The 17,952-nt window shown below is 48.2% G+C and overlaps 1 protein-coding gene across 2 annotated transcripts in view; it reads left to right on the plus strand.

Annotated features, from left to right (window-relative positions):
- Window positions 1–720: 720 nt before the first annotated feature.
- The window catches only part of SAE1 (SUMO1 activating enzyme subunit 1), a 90,539-nt gene continuing 73,307 nt past the window's right edge, over window positions 721–17,952 (plus strand). For both annotated transcript variants that reach the window (XM_010377411.1, XM_010377412.1), the window contains exons 1-2: window positions 721–924; window positions 14,592–14,703. In XM_010377411.1, the coding sequence (XP_010375713.1) occupies window positions 827–924; window positions 14,592–14,703 (210 nt within the window). In that variant the 5' untranslated portion in view covers window positions 721–826. The remainder of the gene's footprint in view (window positions 925–14,591; window positions 14,704–17,952) is intronic.

The following is a 17,952-nucleotide window of genomic DNA, read 5'->3' on the forward strand; positions in this document are numbered from 1 at the left end:
CTGGCCTATTCCTGTTTTCTTAATGCTTCTCTCTCCCACTGGGCCGTGACTGCCTCTAAAGCAGAGATGTGTCCATTTTAATTATTATTGTATGTCCAGGGCTGGGCACAAAGTGCAACACATGGTAGGGACATGAAAGGATGGGAACAGTGGCTGATACCTGTAATCCCAGCACTTTGGGAGGCAGAGGCAGTAAGATAGCTTGAGGCCAGGAGTTGGAGACCAGCCTTGGCAACACAGCGGGACCCCATCTGTATGAAAAAAAAAAAATTGACAGTTCAATGTCACCTCTGATAAGCCATCCCTGACCACCCCTGTTACTCTGTAGCCCCATGTCCTGCTTTATTTTTCTCCAAAGCATTTATCATCCCTGGGTTTATATTTATTTCTCTTTGGGTTTTTCTCACTGGATCGTAAACTCCATGAGGACAGGGCTTTGTCGATTTTACTCAATACCCTATTTTACAACATCCCTATTGCTGGGATCTCGGTATGCACTCCTTAAATATTTGCAGAATTTAAGTGCCTCATAAGTGACCACGTGGGCAACGCCTTAACCCGCGCCATTTTTGGGGCTAGGATTGGTTGGACCCTCCGTCACGTGACATGCAGTCGCCGGACCGCCTTTGAGTCTCGTGAGATACTTTTGGGCCCAGGCTCCGCGGAAGAGGTACTGCGCAGGCGTGGGGGGGGTGGGGGTGGGGGTGGGGGTCTGCGCACGCGCAGAAGCACGCCGGGCGTGCTGCAGGCGGAGGTTGGTGGCGCGCAGGGTCGGCGGGCGGTTGGCGTGAGCGGGACTTGAGCTGAGGCAGGAAGAGCCGGCGCCATGGTGGAGAAGGAGGAGGCTGGCGGCGGCATCAGCGAGGAGGAGGCGGCGCAGTATGACCGGCAGATCCGCCTGTGGGGACTGGAGGCCCAGAAACGGTCAGCGCCGGCGCGGCTTGAGGCGCCGAGGGTCTGGAGGGGGCGTCTGGTCTGAGGCGTTTGCGGCCCGGAAGGAGCGGGAAGGTGTGATTTGAAGGGAGGAGGCGGAAATTATGTGCTCCGGGATCGTCTCGCTCCTGAGGGAACTGGAGGAGTTGATTGGGGATGTTTCTGGAAGGTCTAGGAAGTGGTTGGGAGGGCCGTTCCGAAGGATGGGAGCTCTGAAGGGGGCGTTGGGAAGTCCTGAGAGAGCGGGAGAATTCAAACTCAGGAAATCCGAGGCCCGAAAGCGGTGATTGTGGGATTTAGGTCGCGGATAGGGAATAAGACGGGCTGGGGTCCGTGGAAGGGGTGAGGTGAGGGACATAGTTCATTCATTCGATGGTGTGGGACCCGGTTCCGTGCTGGATACGCGGGAGACTGGACTGGCCCACCGGGCCGACGGGAGCTTACATTCTTGTGGGTTCTCAGGGGCGGGCCAGTCTGAAAGAATGCGGGTTTTGAGGAGTTTTGGAGCAAGTTATGTCAAATAGGAATCTTGAGAGGCTCGGAGACTCTGGAGGGGGACGGCAGTAGGCTCCCAAAAAGGTTGCTTGTGTCTGGTATGGGGCTGTGCCTTGGTAAGACAGGAGACATAGTTTGGGCATTGTGGAGTAGCTTAGGGATGGCGTTTTCTTTTCTTTTCTTTTCTCTTTTCGACGGAGTCTCTCCCTGTCGCCCAGGCTGGAGTGCAGTGGCGCGATCTCAGCTCACTGCAAGCTCCGCCTCACGGATTCAAGCGATTCTCCTGCCTCAGCCTCCCAAGTAGCTGGGATTATAGGGGCCCGCCACCACGTCCGGCTAATTTTTGTATTTTTAGTAGACACGGGGTTTCGCCATGTTGACCGGACTGGTCTCGAACTGCTGACCTCAAGTGATCCACCCCCCCCTCGGCCTCCCGAAGTGCTGGGATTACAGGAGTGAGCCACCGCACCAAGACATCTTTTGTTTTGTGCAGTTGGGCGATCTCGTCTCACTGCAGCCTCTGGCCTCCCAGGTTCAAGACTTCCTCTCACCTCAGTCTTCTGATAGCTGGGATTACAGGCTCACGGCACCACACCCGGCTAATGTTTGTATTTTTAGTAGACAGGTTTTCACCATGTTGGCCAGGCTGCTCTGGAACTCCGGACCTCAAGTCATCTGCCCGCCACAGCCTCCCAAAGTGCTGGGATTACAGACTTGAGCCACTGTGCCAGGCTTTTTTTTTTTTTCCCCTCTCTGTCGCCCAGGCTGGAGTGCAGTGATGGGATCACAGCTCACTGTAGCCTCGACCTCCAAGGCTCAAGTGATATTTCCTCTTAAGCCTCCCAAGTAGCTGGGACTACAGGTGCGCCCCACCACATCATCCGACTAATTATTGTATTTTTTTTTTTTTGTAAGATGGGGTTTTGCCACGTTGCCCAGACTGGTCTTGAACTCCCAAGCTCAAGCAATCCTTGGCCTCAAGAGATCTCCCCCCAACTCAGACTCCTAAAATGCTGGGACTACAGACCTGAGCCACCATGCCTGGCCTCACTGATCAATATTTTTACTTAGCCGGGATGCAGTGGCTCACACCTGTAATCCCAGCACTTTGGGAGGCTGAGTTGGGGGGGAGGGATTTCTTGAGTCCAGGAGTTTGAGACCAGCCTGGGTAATGTTGCCAAACCCAGTCTCTACAAAAATACAAAAATTAGTCAGGCATGGCAGCGTGAGTTTATAGTCCCAGCTAGTCTGGAGGTTGAGGTGGGAGCATCACCTGAGCCCCCAGGAGGTGGAGGTTGCAGTGAGCTGTGATTGCGCCACTACACCCCAGCCTGGGCGACAGAGTGAGGAGGCCCTGTCTCAAAAAAAAAAAAAAAAAAATTCCACAAATGTGTACATATGTGTCAGTCATTAAAGGATGGTGAAGTGGGAGGGTTGTTTTGATAGGTTGGCTGGGGAAGGGCTCTGAAGAGGTAACATTGAGCCTCTTATGAAGGGAAAAAGCCTTGTGATCATCTAGGAGAACTTTCCTAGCAGAGAGAACAGCAAGTGCAAATGCCCAGAGGCCCAGGCGTGATCGTCAAATTAGAGAAATAAGGTGGCAAGAACCAAATGAGTTGAGTAGCTTTTATTCTAAGTGTGTGGGGAAACCTGTTGGAGTGTTTTGAGTATGGGAGTAACATGATCTGTGGTTTTTTTGTTTTGTTTTGTTTTGTTTTGTTTTTTTGAGATGGAGTCTCGCTCTGTCGCCCAGCTTGGAGTGCAATGGCTCAGTCTTGGCTCACTGCAACCACCGCCTGCCAGGTTCAAGCGATTCTCCTGCCTCAACCTCCTGAGTAGCTGGGACTATAGGCGCGTGCCACCACACCCGGCTAATCTTGTGTATTTTTAGTAGAGACAGGGTTTCACTGTGTTAGCCAGGATGGTCTCCATCTCCTGACCTAGTGATCCGCCTGCCTTGGCCTCCTAAAGTGCTGGGATTACAGGCGTGAGCCACTGTGCCTGGCCTGGTTTTTGTTTCCATTCCTGGCAGAAATGGAAGTAAAGATTCTGGCTGGACTATTGCAGTAATCCATTTGAGACAAAAAATATTGGTGGCTTGAAACTCAAGAGAAGAGGTCAAATATATATATTCTGGATATATATATTTTGAAGGTAGAAGAGGGAACAGGATTTGGGGCAGAAATCCAGTATGACACCACTGTTTTTCGCTTGAGCACCTGGAATGATGGAATTGCCATTTTCAAAGATATGGGGAACTGTAGGTTTGGTGGGGTCAGGGAAAAGTCAGTTCTCTTTTGGGTTTCAGATTTTTTTTTTTTTTTTGAGACGGAGTCTCCTGGCCTGGACTGGAGTGCAGTGGCATTATCTCGGCTCACTGCAAGCTCCGCCTCCCAGGTTCACACCATTCTTTTGCCTCATCCTTCTGAGTAGCCAGGACTACAGGCACCCTGCTCGGCTTTTTTTTGTTTGTTTGTTTGTATTTTTAGTAGAGATAGGGTTTCACTGTGTTAGCCAGGATGGTCTCGATCTCCTGACCTTGTGATCCACCTGCCTCGATCTCCCAAAGTGCTGGAATTACAGACATGAGCCACCGTGCCCTGCCCAGATTTTTTTTTTTTATACAACTAAGTAGAAATATGTGAGGGGTTGAGTTCAGAGGTAAAATTTGGGTGATGGTGGGCATTGTGTGAGTACGGTGTATAGAATTAATAGAGGGGTTGGGGAAGCAGACACGTCAGGAGAATTTAGTTTGAGGGGGTGGGAGCTTTCAGGAGGTTTTAGAGTGTGCAGTGGTGGGATGGGAATTACCTCAGGCTCATTTCAGATCTGTGGGGTCTTTGATGGGGTCGGGGGATGTCATCATGAGGCATTAACATTAGTGGGAAGGTTGAAGGCACCTGGAATAGATTGAGAATTAAGTGATGAGAATATGCCTCTGGACATAGGTGGGCTGCATTGATTTTAGGGACTATTATTTTCTGGATGGAGTGGAAAGAGGGTTTATGTGAGTTGGAGGAAACTTTGAGGAAGCTTGGGGTGTTATGAGGTCCTAAAGGGTTGGGGAGGGGATTTTAAGGTCCTGGAAGGGTTAATCGAAGGGGTTTGTGGCAGTAGATAGTTTTGTTTGAAGTGGGGCAAAGTTGGTGAGATTTAAACTGGAATGTAGTTAGGGAACTTTCAGAGGGATAGGGATGATTTTTCTGAGAAGCAGTGAAGAATGCATGGGTGGCCTCTGAGTGGTAGATGACCTAAGGGACAAGTCAAGGTCAGGGCATGGAATTTGTGGGAGGTGGGAATTATTCTGAGGGAGTGGAGCTAACTGAATTTGGTGGAGAACTTGAAAAGGACTGGCTGGGGGTTGTAGGAGGGAGGGAAGAGGTTATTTCTAATTTGTATTCTTATTTTTAGACAGTCTTAGAGAGTTTATTAAAGTGTTTTTATGTCCATTTTCAGCGGAGTCTTTAAGAAATTAAACTTTTTTTGTGTGAGTACATAGTAGGTGTATATATTTTGGGAGTATGTGAGATACTTTGATACAGGCATACAATGAGTAATAATCACATGAGGGTAAATGGGGTATTCACCACCTTAAGCATTTATCCTTTGTGTTACAGACAATCCAATTATATTCTTTTAGTTACTTTGAAATGTACAACAAAGTATTGTTGACTAGTCACCCTGTTATGCTATCAAATAACAGATCTTATTCATTGTATTTAATTATATTTTTGTACCCATTAGTCATCCCTCCTTCCCCTCCAGCCCCCACTATCCTTCCTAGCCTCTGGTAACCATCAGTCTACTATCTGCATAAGTTCAATTGTTTTAATTTTTTTTTTAGTTCCCACAAATAAGTGAGAGCGTGCAAAGTTTTTCTTTCTATGCCTGACTTATTTCACTTAACATGATAACCTCCAGTTCCTTCCATGTTGTTGTAAATGACAGGATCTCATTCCTTTTTTTTTTGTAGGCAGGGTCTCCTTCTGTTGTCCAGACTAGAGTGCAGTGGTGTGATCACAGCTCACTTCAGCCTTGACCTCTTGGGCGCAGGTGATCCTCCCACCTCAGCCTCCCAGTAGTTGTGACTACACCAATGTGCCACAAGCCCAGCCAATATTTTAGTAGAGGTGGGGTTTCACCAGGCTAGTCTCGGGCTCCTGGGCTCAAATAATCCTCCTGCCTCCCTTAAAAGTGCTGGGATTAGAGGCGTGAACCGCCATGCCCAGCCTTTGTACCACAATCAATCTATCTATCTATCTTTCTTTCTTTCTTTCTTTCTTTCTTTCTTTCTTTCTTTCTTTCTTCTCTCTTTCTTTCTTTCTTTCTTTCTCTCTTTCTTTCTTTCTTCCTCTCTTTCTTTCTTCCTTCCTTCCTTCCTTCCTCCCTTCCTTCCTCCCTTCCTTCCTCCCTTCCTCCCTCCCTTCCTTCCTCCCTCCCTCCCTTTCTTCCTCCCTTTCTTCCTCCCTTTCTTCCTCCCTTTCTTCCTTCCTTTCTTCCTTCCTTTCTTTCTTTTCTTTCTTTCTTTTTTTCTGTCTGTCTGTCTGTCTGTCTTTCTGTCTGTCTGTCTTTCTGTCTGTCTGTCTTTCTTTCTGTCTGTCTGTCTTTCTGTCTTTCTGTCTGTCTGTCTGTCTTTCTGTCTTTGTCTTTCTTTCTTTCTTTTCTTTTCTTTCTTTTCTTTCTTTTCTTTCTTTTCTTTCCTTCTCTCCTTCTCTCCTTCTCTCCTTCTCTCCTTCTCTCCTTCTCTCCTTCTCTCCTCTCCTTCTCTCCTTCTCTCTCTCTCTCTCTCTCTCTCTCTTTCTTTCTTTCTTTCTTTGAGACAGACACTCTGTTGCCCAGGCTGGAGTGCAGTGGGGCCATCAGTGGCAGCAATCTCGGCTCACTGCAAGCTCCGCCTCCCAGGTTCCTGCCATTCTCCTGCCTCAGCCTCCCGAGTAGCTGGGACTACAGGCGCCCGCCACCGCACCCGGCTAATTTTTTGTATTTTTATAGTAGAGACGGGGTTTCACCTTGTTAACCAGGATGGTCTCCATCTCCTGACCCCGTGATCTGCCTGCCTCGGCCTCCCAAAGTATTGGGATTACAGGCGTGAGCCACTGCGCCTGGCCTTTTTTCTTTTTTGAGACAGAGTCTCCCCCTGTCGCCCAGGCTGGAGTGCAGTGGCGCAGTCTCGGCTCACTGCAAGTTCCGCCTCCTGGGTTCACCCCATTCTCCCACCTCAGGCTTTAGAGTAGCTGAGACTACAAGCGCCCGCCACCACGCCCGGCTAATTTTTGTATTTTTAGTAAAGACGGGGTTTCACCTTGTTAGCCAGGATGGTCTTGATCTCCTGACCTCATGTACCACAATTTCTTTCTTCCTTTTTTTTTTTTTTTTTTGAGATGAAGTCTCGCTCTGTCGCCCCAGGCTGGAGTGCAGTGGCAAGAGCTCGGTTCACTGCAAGCTCCGCCTCCCGGGTTCATGCCATTCTCTGGCCTCAGCCTCCCGAGTAGCTGGGACTACAGGCGCCAGCCACCACGCCCGGCCAATTTTTTGTATTTTTAGTAGAGACGGGGTTTCCCCGTGGTCTTGATCTCCTGACCTCGTTATCCCGCCGCCTCGGCCTCCCAAGTGTACCACTATTTATTTATCCATTTGTCTTTTGATAGACACATGGGTTGCTTTCAGATCTTGGCTATTGTGAAGAGTGCTGTAATAAACATGGGAGTGCAGATACTTTTTTTTTTTTTTCAGACCAAGTCTCGCTCTGTCGCCCAGGCTAGAGGGCAGTAGCATGATCTCCGCCCAGTACAACCTCCGCCTCCCAGGTTCAAGCGATTTTCCTGTCTCAGCCTCTCGAATAGCTGGGATTACAGGCACCTGCCACCACGCCTGGCTAATTTTTGTATTTTTAGTAGAGATGGGGTTTACTATGTTGGCCAGGCTGGTCTCAAACTCCTGGCCTCAAGTGATTGGCCCTCCTTGGCCTCCCAAAGTGTTGGGATTACAGGCGTGAGCCACCACACCAGGCCTGATTGATTTTCATGTGGGTGTATACCTAGCAGTGGGATTGCATTTTCACCTGAGTCTTGTCTTTTCCTTTTTCTTTTTTTGAGATGGAGTTTCACTTTTGTTGCCCAGGCTGGAGTGCAATGGTGCAATCTCAGCTCACCACAACCCCTGCCTCCTGAGTTCAAGCAGTTCTCCTGCTTCAGCCTCCCGAGTAGCTGGCATTACAGGCATGTGCCACCACGCCCGGTGTAAAATTTTGTATTTTAGTAGAGACGGAATTCCTCCATGTTGGTCAGGCTGTGAACTCCTGATCTCAGGTGATCCACCCACCTTGGCCTCCCAAAGTTCTGGGATTACAGGCTTGAGCCACAGCTCCCAGCCTTCACCTGAGTCTTACAGCAGCTCTCTGGAGTAGGAAGGACAGTGATTTCCTTCTCTGTTCAGATGAGGAAGGAGGCTCCACAGAGCAAACTGACTTGCCTCTAAGAGGGCTCTAGGTGAGATAGGAGAACTCTGGAGACTGGAGTTCCTTTATGAAATGGAAGCCCTGAAAATATGCAGACTGATAAGATGTACAAATTGTAGGGCATTGTATAAGACAGTTGTCCTAGTTTTCTTCCAAAAGTCAGTTTCATGGGAAAAACAAGTGAAGGGACTGTTGTAGATTAAAAGAGAGTAAAGGCCATCGTGGTAACTCAGCCTGTAATCCCAGGACTTTGAAAGGCTGAGGTGGGTGGATCACCTGAAGTCAGGAGTTCGAGACTAGCCTGGCCAACATGGTGAAACCCCGTCTCTACTAAAAATACAAAAAAAATTAGCCGAGTGTGGTGGTGGGTGCCTGTAATCCCAGTTACTTGGGAGGCAGAGGCAGGAGAATCACTTGAACCCAGGAGGCGGAGGTTGCAGTGAGCTGAGGTCGTGCCATGGCACTCCAGCCTGGGTGACAAGAGCGAAACTCTGTCTCAAAAATAAATAAATAAATAAATAAACTAAAATGGAGTAAAGAAGCAGCTTCCCAGAGCAGATTTGGTTGCTTAAATTGAGGCCAAGTTTCTGGAGTTTTTATTGATATTTGACAATTACAACAAAATTTTTTTTTTTTTTTTTTTTTTTTGAGACAGAGCCTCGCTCTGTTGCCCAGGCTGGAGTGCAGTGGCGCGATCTTGGCTCACCTCAAGCTCTGCCTCCTGGGTTCATGCCATTCTCCTGCCTCAGCCTCCCGAGTAGCTGGGACTACAGGCGCCCACCACCATGCCCAGCTAGTTTTTTGTATTTTTATTTTTATTTTTTTTTTTTTTTTGAGACGGAGTCTCGCTCTGTCGCCCAGGCTGGAGTGCAGTGGCGCGACCTCGGCTCACTGCAAGCTCCACCTCCCGGGTTTACGCCATTCTCCTGCCTCAGCCTCCCGAGTAGCTGGGACTACAGGCGCCCGCCGTCTCGCCCGGCTAGTTTTTTGTATTTTTTTTAGTAGAGACGGGGTTTCACCGTGTAGACCAGGATGGTCTCGATCTCCTGACCTCGTGATCCACCCGTCTCAGCCTCCCAAAGTGCTGGGATTACAGGCTTGAGCCACCGCGCCCGGCCTTTTGTATTTTTAGTAGAGACGGGGTTTCACCGTGTTAACCAGGATGGTCTCAATCTCCTGACCTTGTGATCTCCCTGCCTCAGCCTCCCAAAGTGCTGGGATTACAGGCGTGAGCCACCACGCCAGCCTAATTTTTGTATATATTTTGTACATTTTGTACATTTTGTATACGGGTTTTCCCCATATTGGCCAGGCTGGTCTCAAACTCCTGACCTCAAGAGATCTGCCCGCCTCAGCTAATTTTGTGTATTTTTAGTAGAGACGGGGTTTCACCATATTAGCTAGGATGGTCTCCATCCCCTGACCTCGTGATCCTCCTGCTTTTGCCTCCCAAAGTGCTGGGATTACAGGCGTAAGTCGCTGCGCCTGGCACACCCAGCTAATTTTTTTTTTTTTTTTTTGTACAGATGGAGTCTTACTTTATTGCCCAGGCTGGTTTCGAACTGATGGGCTCAAGTGATCCTCATGCCTTGCCTTCCCAAAGTGCTGGGATTACAGGTGTGACCCACTGCCTCCAGCCTGCTGTAGTTTTGTAGGAGAGAAATGATGGTGGCTCAAACTAGAGTGGTGGATGTGGAAGTCAAGGGAGGTAGATGGATGATGCTACCGTGAATGTGTATATTTTCTTTTTTTTTTTCCAGACGGAGTCTCGCTCTGTCGTCCAGGCTGGAGTGCAGTGGCGCGATCTCTGCTCACTGCAAGCTCCGCCTCCGGAGTTTACGCCATTCTCCTGCCTCAGCCTCCCGAGTACCTGGGACTACAGGCGCCCGCCACCACTCCCGGCTAATTTTTTTTTTTTTTTTTTTTGTATTTTTAGTAGAGATGGGGTTTTTACCGTGTTAGCTAGGAGGGTCTCCGTCTCCTGACCTGTGATCCGCCTGCCTCGGCCTCCCAAAGTGCTGAGATTACAGGTGTGAGCCACTGCGGCCGGCCGAGTGTGTATCATTTTTGTGCCCATTTGGGTTTTTTTTTTTTGAGAAGAAATCTTGCTCTTTCGCCCAGGCTGAAGTGCAGTGGTGCGGTCTCGGCTCACTGCAACCTCTGCCTCCTGGGTTCAAGCGATTCTCCTGTTTCAGCCTCCCAAGTAGCTGCGATTACAGGTGCCTACCACCACGCCCGGCTAATTTCTTTTTTTTTTTTTTTTTTTTTTGCGACGGAGCCTCACTCTGTGGCCCAGGGTGGAGTGCAGTGGCGCCATTTTGGCTCACTGCAAGCTCCGCCTTCCAGGTTCACGCCATTCTCCTGCGTCAGCCTCCTGAGTGGCTGGGACCACAGGCACCCGCCAGCGTGCCAGGCTAATTTTTTGTATTTTTAGTAGAGGCAGGGTTTCACCGTGTTAGCCAGGATGGCCTCAATCTCTTGACCTCGTGATCTGCCCGCCTCGGCCTCCTAAAGTACTGGGATTACAGGTGTGAGCCACCGTGCCCAGCCCACGCCCGACTAATTTTTTAATTGTAGTAGAGATGGGTTTCACCATGTTGGCCAGGCTGGTCTCTAACTCCTGACCGCAGGTGATCTACCCACCTCGACCTCCCAAAGTGATGGGATTTGTAAACCCAGCACTTTGCGGGAGGCAGAGGCAGGAAGATTGCTTGAGCCCAGGAGTTAGAGATCAGCCTGGGCAACATAGTGAGACCCTGTGTCTACAAGAAAAAAACCAAATCCATAAATTAGCCAGGTGAAGTGGTGTGTACCTGTAGTCCCAGGACTCAGTAGACTGAGGTGGCATGATCACTTGAACCTAGGAGGTTGAGGCTGCAGTGAACCCCTCTTGCCACTGCCCTTCAGTCTGGTTTCACAGAATGAGACCCTGTTTCAATAAAACAAAACAAAACGTAAACATGATATTTGGTGTTGATGGCAGTTGAGTAATGAATTTTATTTTATTGTATTTTTTTCAGATAGAGTCTGTCACCCAGGATGGAGTGCAGTGGTGCAGTCCTGGCTCATTGACACCTCTGCCTCCTGGGTTCAAGTGATTCTTCTGCCTCAGCCTCCCAGATAGCTGGGATTACAGGTGCCTGCCATTAACACGCCCAGCTAACTTTTTTTTTTTTTTTTTTTTTTTTTTTTTTTTTTTTTTTTTTTTTTTTTTTTGAGGCGGAGTCTCGCTCTGTCGCCCGGACTGGAGTGCAGTGGCCAGATCTCAGCTCACTGCAAGCTCCGCCTCCCGGGTTTACGCCATTCTCCTGCCTCAGCCTCCCGAGTAGCTGGGAGTACAGGCGCCCGCCACCTCGCCCGGCTAGTTTTTTGTATTTTTAGTAGAGACGGGGTTTCACCATGTTAGCCAGGATGGTCTCGATCTCCTGACCTCGTGATCCGCCCGTCTCGGCCTCCCAAAGTGCTGGGATTACAGGCTTGAGCCACCGCGCCCGGCCCTTTTTTTTTTTTTTAAAAACAGAGGCTAATTTTTTTTTTTTGAGACGGAGTCTGGCTCTACCGCCCAGGCTGGAGTGCAGTGGCCGGATCTCAGCTCACTGCAAGCTCCGCCTCCTGGGTTTCCGCCATTCTCCTGCCTCAGCCTCCCGAGTAACTGGGAGTACAGGCGCCCACCACCTCGCCCGGCTAGTTTTTTTGTATTTTTTAGTAGAGACGGGGTTTCACCATGTTAGCCAGGATGGTCTCGATCTCCTGACCTCGTGATCCGCCCATCTCAGCCTCCCAAAGTGCTGGGATTACAGGCTTGAGCCACCGTGCCCGGCCTTATCTGCCCATCTTGACCTCCCAAAGTGCTTGGATTACAGGTGTGAATCACCGCACCTGGCCATAATTTTTTTTGTATTTTTAGTAGAGAGGGGGTTGGACAGGCTGGTCTCAAATTCCTGACCTCAGGTAATCCACTCATCTCAGCCTCCCAAAATGCTGGGATTACAGGCGTGAGTCACTGGGCCCAGCTGAGTAATGAATTTTAAAAAACTGCAGAACAGAGTCTGTAGAGCTATGTAGAAATGTAGGTCGTGGAGGAGATGTATTGTCAGGGACTTTTTATATGTAGCTGTTGCTGGAAGAGTTCGGGGAGGGGGAGTGCTTGCTAGTGTCGACTCAGCCATGATAAAAAAGGCTTTTTTGAGGAAATGGCATTGGAGTTGGGTTTTGAAGAGGAATGGCTTAGCTAGGCATTGAGAGGAAGAAATGGTGCATTTTGCGAGGGTGGAATGTTGTGATTAAATTTTATTTAATTTTTAATTAAATTAATAGCAAACTTATTAGCCAGCAGAACTTGAATTGTGTGAAACTATTCTTAGTTATTACTAAATCCTTTTCAGTATGAATAATACGTTTGCTGCAGAATTGTTAATGAGTTTGGTTACATGATGCAGCCCAAGATCTTGATGAGTTGTTTCATAATATATGATGTAAAGTCTGTATTTCCTTTTTGAAATCTGAAAAATTGTGATTCTGAAATACTTCTGGTTCAAGAGATTTCAGATAAGATATAGTGGATCTGTTCTGCTTCTTATTGACCTCAGACAAGCATTGGGATGGCCTGACCTCTGATTGCCTTTTTTCAGCCTCATCTTCTGTCACTTCATAGATTTAAAAAGCTAAAAACAAGGCCGGGCGTGGTGGCTCATGCTTGTAATCCCAGCACTTTGGGAGGCTGAAGTGGGTGGATTACTTGAGGTCAGGAGTTCGAGACCAGCCTGAACAACATGGTGAAACCCTGTCTCAACCAAAAATACAAAAACTAGCTGGGCGTGATGGCAGGTACCTGTAATCCCAGCTATTCGGGAGGCTGAGGCAGGAGAATTGCTTGAACCTGGGAGGTGGAAGTTGCAGTGAGCTGAGATCAGCCACTGTACTCCAGCCTGGGCAACAGAGCGAAACTCCGTCTTTAAAAAAACAAAAGGGGAGCCGGGCGCGGTGGCTCAAGCCTGTAATCCCAGCACTTTGGGAGGCTGAGACGGGCGGATCACAAGGTCAGGAGATCGAGACCATCCTGGCGAACACAGTGAAACCCCGTCTCTACTAAAAATACAAAAAAACTAGCCGGGCGAGGTGGCGGCGCCTGTAGTCCCAGCTACTTGGGAAGCTGAGGCAGGAGAATGGCGGGAACCCGGGAGGCGGAGCTTGCAGTGAGCTGAGATCCGGCCACTGCACTCCAGCCTGAGCGAGACTCCGCCTCAAAAAAACAAACAAACAAAAAACCAAAAGGGTAAAAACAATTCCTGTGTACATCCGCTTTTCATGCCACTATGTGTTTTGCTTGTGTGTTATACTTAACTAGTGCCTCTTCTCAGGACCTCTTCTGCTGTCATACTAGTTTGAGCCACCATCATCCTCCCTTACCTTAACAGTGACATCTTCCTACCCCCGTGGCTTTCCATCATGCTTAGAAGAAAATCCAGAATCCTTCCATTGCATGTAAGAGCCTTCATGATGTGGCCCCTGGTTCCAGCTTTTCAGCCTGTCTGTCATTCCTGTCCCTAGAACATGCCAAGCACTCCTGCTTCAGGGCTTTTGCATTTGCTGTTTTCTCTATCTGGAATGTTCTGCTCCCAAATATCTGTGTGTTTGTCCTTTATTTCATTTTGATTTTTGCTTATATGGCATCTCCTCAGAAAGGCTTATATGATTTCTCTGTCTCAAATAGTGTTCTTCATCATTCTTTTTTTTTTTTTTTTTTTTTTTTTTTTTTTTTTTTTTTTTGAGACGGAGTCTCGCTCTGTCGCCCGGGCTGGAGTGCAGTGGCCGGATCTCAGCTCACTGCAAGCTCCGCCTCCCGGGTTTACGCCATTCTCCTGCCTCAGCCTCCCGAGTAGCTGGGACTACAGGCGCCCGCCACGTCGCCCGGCTAGTTTTTTGTATTTTTTTTTAGTAGAGACGGGGTTTCACAGTGTTAGCCAGGATGGTCTCGATCTCCTGACCTTGTGATCCGCCCGTCTCGGCCTCCCAAAGTGCTGGGATTACAGGCTTGAGCCACCGCGCCCGGCCTCTTCATCATTCTTGATTCTTGTCACATTTGATTTTCATCACTTTTTCACATAATATGTATCTATTTGTTTTTCTGTCTCCTACTTTTTCATGAGGGCAGGGACTGTGTCTTTCTGATTCACTGCCTTATTTCCATACCGTAGAAGGATACCTGGCATAGTAGGTACTCAATAAATATTTGTGGAATGAATTATTATGTGCAGTATGGATTGGAGCCTGTCTCTTTCCTAGATTTGAGGCGTGATGCCTCAATGCAGTTAGAACCAAAATGATTTCTTTTTTTTTTGAGACTGTCTCAATCTTGTTGCCCAGGCTGGAGAGCAGTGGCGTGATCTCGGCTCACTGCAACCTTCGCTTCATGGTTTCAAGTGATTCTCCTGCCTCAGACTCCCAAGTAGCTGAGATTACAGGCGTCTGCCACTACACCCGGCTAAGTTTTGTATTTTAGTAGAGATGGGGTTTCACCACGTTGGTCAGGCTGGTCTCAAACTCCTGACCTCAGGTGATCCTCCCATCTCAGCCTCACAAAGTACTGGGATTACAGGTGTGAGCCACCGTGCCTGGCAAACCAAAATGATTTGTGTATTTTTTGTTCTGTGATTCTGCAAGCTTACTGTTCTGTATTATCAGGTTAACAATGTTTGTCTTACAGACTGCGGGCCTCCCGGGTGCTTCTTGTCGGCATGAAAGGACTTGGGGCTGAAATTGCCAAGAATCTCATCTTGGCAGGAGTGAAAGGACTGACCATGCTGGATCACGAACAGGTGCGCTGTTGTCAGCTCATTCCTCCCCTGCTCTGGCTCCCCTTTCCAGTATGAAGACCTGCAGGTTTTGTGAGTTCCTACTTGTGCCTTAAGGGCTGTGAAAGGAGGGCTAACATTAATGAACCATTGCCTCTGGAGACTGAAGGTGCTATTGTTGGGTTTGAATTCCAGCTCCACCACATCTAGCTGGATGAGGAGTGGAGACTCACATCCCCTCATTGAGCTTGCCTATCTGTAAAATGGGGTTAATAATATCTCCCTTGGTGGTTGCTTGTGAGGCATAGAGAAGTGTCTTTCCAATTTGTGCCTGAAAATGACCTGAGTGACTGAAAATGCAGAGTGGCCTGGAGGCTTTGTGGTGCCCTAGCTTTCACCCCTAGTGATTCTCATTTAGGTCTGAGATGAGCTCAGGAGTATGTGCATTTAAAAGGTATTTTAGGGCCGGACGCAGTGGCTCATGCCTGTAATCTCAACACTTTGGGAGGCTGAGGCAGGCGGATCATATGGGGTCAGTAGTTTGAGACTAGCCTGGCCAACATGGTGAAACCCTGTCTCTACTAAATATACAAAAATTAGCCAGGCATGTTGGTGTGCACCTGTAATCCCAGCTACTCGGGAGGCTGAGGCACAAAAATTGCTTGAAGTTGGGAGGTGGAGTTTGCAGTGAGTTCAGATGGCACCACTGCACTCCAGCCTGGGCAACAGAGCAAGACTCTGCCTTAAAAAAATAAATAAAAGGTGTTTCAAGAGATTGTGATTTAGGTGGTCCACAGTCATCACTTTAAAAAACACTGGATCAGAGAGAATGTGTGCAGACTGCTTAGTATAGTGCTTGAACCTAACAAGTATCCAGCAATTAGGAATAATGATCTGACATGCTGTTTGTTTGTTTGTTTGTTTTTGTGAGACGGAGTCTCGCTGTGATGCCCAGACTGGAGTGCAGTGGCGCAATCTTGGCACACTGCAACCTCCACTTCCCAGACTCAAGCAATTCTCCTGCCTCAGCCTCCCAAGTAGCTGGGATTACAGGCATGCGCCACCATGCCTGGCTAATTTTTTTTTTTTTTTTTGAGATGGAGTTTAGCTCTTGTTGCCCAGGCTGGAGTGCAATGGCATGATCTTGGCTCACTGCAACCTCAGCCTCCCAGGTTCAAGCAATTCTCCTGCCTCAGCCTCCAGAGTAGCTGGGATTACAGGCATGCAACACCATGCCCTCCTAGTTTAGCATTTTTAGTAGAGATGAGGTTTCTCCATGTTGGTCAAGCTGGTCTTGAACTTCCCAACCTCAGGTGATCTGCCCGCCTTGGTCTCCCAAAGTGCTGGGATTATAGGCGTGAGCCACCGCGCCCGGCCATGCCTGGCTAATTTTTGTATTTTTGGTAGAAACAGGGTTTCACTATGTTGGCCAGGCTGGTCTCAAACTCCTGACCTCAAGTGATCCACTGTCCTCAGCCTCCTGAAGTGCTGGAATTACAGGTGTGAGCTACCACGCCCTGCTGACATAATGCTGCTTGATTAATATGATGGTAGAGCCCAACTCCAGTGTAGCTTTCTCTGACCAGGCTCATCTTCAAGGTGAATATAAATGCTTCTCTCTCTACATTTCCATGCCTCAGTGACATTTTATTTATTTTATTTATTTATTTTGAGACAGAGTCTTACTCTGTTGCCCAGACTGGAGTACAGTGATGCAACCTCAGCTCACTGCAACCTCTGCCTCCCGGGTTCAAACACTTCTCGTGCCTCAACCTCCCTAGTAGCTAGGATTACGTAACTACTTCATCTGGTTGCAAGATTCCAACATTGGAGGCCAATCACAGAACAGTGATTCTGACACCACAGGTGTGAGCCATTGCACCCATCTTAGAGCATATTATTTAGTTTACGTTCGAAAAGCATCTGATAGTACCTACTGGGTGCCCTGAATTCTGCTAGGTGCTGGTGATAGAAAGATGCTCACGGTTTGGTTCCCATTCTCAAGTTTGTTTTTTTTTTTCCCCCCAGAAACCAGAGCAGGCTACCTGACTCAGGTTGCGAGACATGAAAGATTTCCTGGAGTCCTGATCTAAGTCTTAAAGTACAAGGAGGATTTGTCAAGATAAGGGCCTGTGTTTAGGCAGGGGACATAGCAGTGTCACAAAGGCACCCAACAGTGTGGTAGAAATGGAAGATAAAAGTAGTTTGGTGTTTTTAGAGTGTGAGACCCAAAGTGGTGGGTAGGGACAGGTTGCTGGTAAAGTCCAAGTCAGTAGGGGCTCCTAGGAAGCCCCACTGTAAGCTTTTACTTAATCCTCCGGGTAGTGCAGATTCACTGAAGAGTTTCACATGACAGGAAGGGTGACATGGTTAGCTTTGGGCTTTATGTGTAGATCACTAATTACTGTATTAACTATGGTTGGCACAAAATACAGGGCAGAAGACCACTTAGAAGGCAGTTTTTAGTAGTTTAAGTGAGAGGCGAAAGTGGCCTTTCTGATAGGGATGGCAGGAAGCACACAGATGTGAGAAATAGATTTAGGTGGTAGAATCGGGAGGTCTGTGTATGGGAGCTTAAAGAAAGCCAGGAATAACCAGAGCAGCTGACACTAAAGGGGCTAGACGCTGTTCTTAGAGCTGCAGTTGTATTATCTCATAGAGTTCTCATGACACATCTTGAGATCAAGGACCTATTATCATCCCTGTTTTACAGATAGGAAAACAGAGAAAAAGGAAGAAAAGTACTGGCCCATCCAAGGCCCCCGTGGTATGGCCGAGACCCAGGCATCTGACTCCAGAGCCCATGTTCTCAGCCACCTCACTATGGACAACTCTCGTGGAAATAGCAAGGATATATGAAGACCAGGCTTCTGGCTTGAGTGACTGGGTGGGTGGTTGGTGGACTCTGGAGACGGCACACAGAAGCAGACAGACACGTAGGGTCTATAGATGTCTGAGAGGAAATGACTGATGGGCAGTACAGTAGAGAAGACTCAGGTAGATCAGGAAGAAATCTTCACCAGAAAGAGGGATTTGAAAAATAACAGCAGATTTTGGTAGAAACTAAAGAGGCATTGTGTTGATTTATGGAGCTATACAGAGTGAAAAGATGAGTAGTTCTGAGATGGAATCTTGGGGACAACCACACCTAAGAGGGCCCAAATTGAGACTAGAATGTGTAGCAGGGGAGGAGAACATAGCAAGGAAGGTGTGATCTGTGGACTGATAGTGATGAAGTGATAATTGTATGTGTATTTTTTTTTCTTTTTTGAG

The sequence above is a fragment of the Rhinopithecus roxellana genome, chromosome 12 (genome assembly GCF_007565055.1).
Source record: "Rhinopithecus roxellana isolate Shanxi Qingling chromosome 12, ASM756505v1, whole genome shotgun sequence".
Taxonomy (NCBI): Eukaryota; Metazoa; Chordata; class Mammalia; order Primates; family Cercopithecidae; genus Rhinopithecus; species Rhinopithecus roxellana.